At 35.6% G+C, this 2,389-nt stretch overlaps 1 protein-coding gene across 1 annotated transcript in view; it reads right to left on the bottom strand.

Annotated features, from left to right (window-relative positions):
* Positions 1-567: 567 nt before the first annotated feature.
* The window catches only part of LOC107661626 (protein Shroom3-like), a 57,923-nt gene continuing 56,101 nt past the window's right edge, over positions 568-2,389 (bottom strand). The window contains exon 11 of the mRNA XM_016451290.1: positions 568-915. Coding sequence (XP_016306776.1) covers positions 568-915 — 348 coding nt within the window. The remainder of the gene's footprint in view (positions 916-2,389) is intronic.

The following is a 2,389-nucleotide window of genomic DNA, read 5'->3' as shown; positions in this document are numbered from 1 at the left end:
CTGATTTAGGTATAATAGCACCTGTTAAAGCCGCCCAAAAACACCCTCGCTAGTCATTTGCTTACAAAAATACAATATCTGTTCTGCTTTTTAACCATCTACATTTTAAAATCACGAGGGGATTGAGTATGTACAGCAACGTACAGAGTACAAAATAGTTTCTAAACAACGTAAAATCATAAATAATCAGCTGTTGCTTTTATCGACAACAGGAATTTCAAATAGACAGAAAGGTTTTGCGTGTTCAATAGTTTCCTGTATTTGTGACGTCATAGTGGTTCATGTGTTCCAAAGTGCTCAGGGCTATAAATTATTTGTGTTTCGGCCAATCACAACGAGGCACTTTGGGCCATTGAATTTGCATTGTGCTTCAGTGTTGTGCTATACGCCAAGTATGTAGTGTAAATGCACTGTGCATTTGTTTAGTGTAGATAAACCACAGTTATGGTCTTCCATACTTCAAAAAGTCAGAAATAGTCTCCTTCATTCAAGGCACTTGTCAGTGTGCATTGCGTTGAATCTGATTCGTCCTCAGCTGTAAGCGACATCATTCTATGATGGGCGGAGTCAGAGTGAGGTCACAGTGGTGGGACGTGGCAAGTGGGTGGAGTTAAAACAGTGTGGCGTTTGGGGGGCGGAGTCAGTGTTCTTTGGGCGGGACTCAGCGTGGAGGGTCTCTTCTAGCCTCTGCACTTGCTCCTCCCCCTGCCGTATGAGCTCGTCCAGGTGGCGCTGGCGAATCAGAAGGGCGGGTTTGATGCGGATGTAACACTGGTAGTCGCGCAGCTGCGGGCCGCTCAGGTAACCCGCCAGAATGTCCAGAACCACTCGCTCGCGCCGGTCCAGGTTTTCCTTCAGCTCGCGAGCGTCTTCCTGTTGACTGCACAACTGCTTCCTCTTCAGCTGCAGCGATTCCTGTAGACACACACAAACATATCAGAAATTAATTATTTTATTCAGCAAGGATGCATTAAATTGACCTTCATAACTATCCCAGTACTAAAGCACAGTGTGTGTTTATGTGCGTGATGTTGGCGTCTCCCAAAGGCAAAGTGTTTATGATGCTGTAATCTTCTAAAATGATCTCTAATCGTTGTTTTGTACATGTTTATTTAAGGCAGGATGGGTAAAAGTGGCTTTGCAGGGCAGTAGATGTGTCAGACTGATTACATTACAAACCAGATCCTTGTTTGTTCACTGGCGTATTAAAGCAGATAATCCCATTTTCCTTGTTCTTTTGAAACGCTTGATGATTTATAACATGTCTGATCATATCGGTCTGAAGTTTTGTGCACCACATTTCAGCGCAAATCGTTTTGTAAACCTGTAATGCAGGTCATTAGTTATACCACTTTGCAAAAACATTGTTTGCATGGATGTGACAGCACTAAATATAACGGATCGACAGCAGCAGGACATTTTTGCTTTGCTTTTTGCTGTACCTTGTATGTAAACACCATATTTGCATATAAAATGATCAATAATTCTTTTTAATTACTGTTCATCTCATATAGGCAAAAACAGTGTTTACATAGAAGTCTTAAAGTTACAGTAGCAAAAATTTCCCATTTAGTTCTAAACATTATTTTACTATAATTATAATATTATATATAATATATTTACAATTCACAAATGTTTACATTAATTTAATTTATTTTGTAGTATAATTGAAATACTATACTTTTTAATATTTTGAATTAGTTTTGACTTATATTTTGCCTTTTCATTTTATTTTAGTCAAAGGTTTAGTCATTTTGTTGTGTATTTTTGTCATTTTTTGTAAAAATTATGTATAGTAATATAGTTATTAATTTTTGCGTATCAAGTTTAACAATGAAAATGAGAAATGTTGTTTTGGCAACTAGCTGAAATAAAACATTTTATTTATAGTTTATAGTTTCATATATATTTTTAAATATATTTCAGAATGCACAAAAATGGCTAAAAAATATGTTAAAACATTTTTTACATAAATCAATATATAAAATATTTGTATAAAGAATTTTTTTTTTTTAAATTATAAATATATTTTTGATTAGTTTTAGTTACTTATATTTACTAGGGATGTGCGGGTCTAGTCGACTAAACGGTACAGCTCCTACTAGTTGTACGCTGAAAACAATAGTCGATTACACGACAGAAAAAAACCCGAAAAAAAACAACAACATGATTTTATCATTCAAATTACCATCATTTTAACATTGCATTTAAAACATTTTAAATAACAAGTTAAAATAAAACGTTTGAAAAATACATTATTTTTAAAAGTTTATCCGGGTGGAAACTAAATTTTTACCTCAGACCTCACATGTGTTTTCTTCGTGTCAGTTGCGGCGAGTTCAAAAATGGACCATGCGAAAGACGAGAAGGTGTGGGATCATTTTGAATT

This window comes from Sinocyclocheilus anshuiensis, unplaced genomic scaffold (assembly GCF_001515605.1).
Source record: "Sinocyclocheilus anshuiensis isolate Anshui unplaced genomic scaffold, SAMN03320099.WGS_v1.1 scaffold1425, whole genome shotgun sequence".
NCBI lineage: Eukaryota > Metazoa > Chordata > Actinopteri > Cypriniformes > Cyprinidae > Sinocyclocheilus > Sinocyclocheilus anshuiensis.
This window is presented reverse-complemented; position numbering and strand designations above follow the sequence as displayed.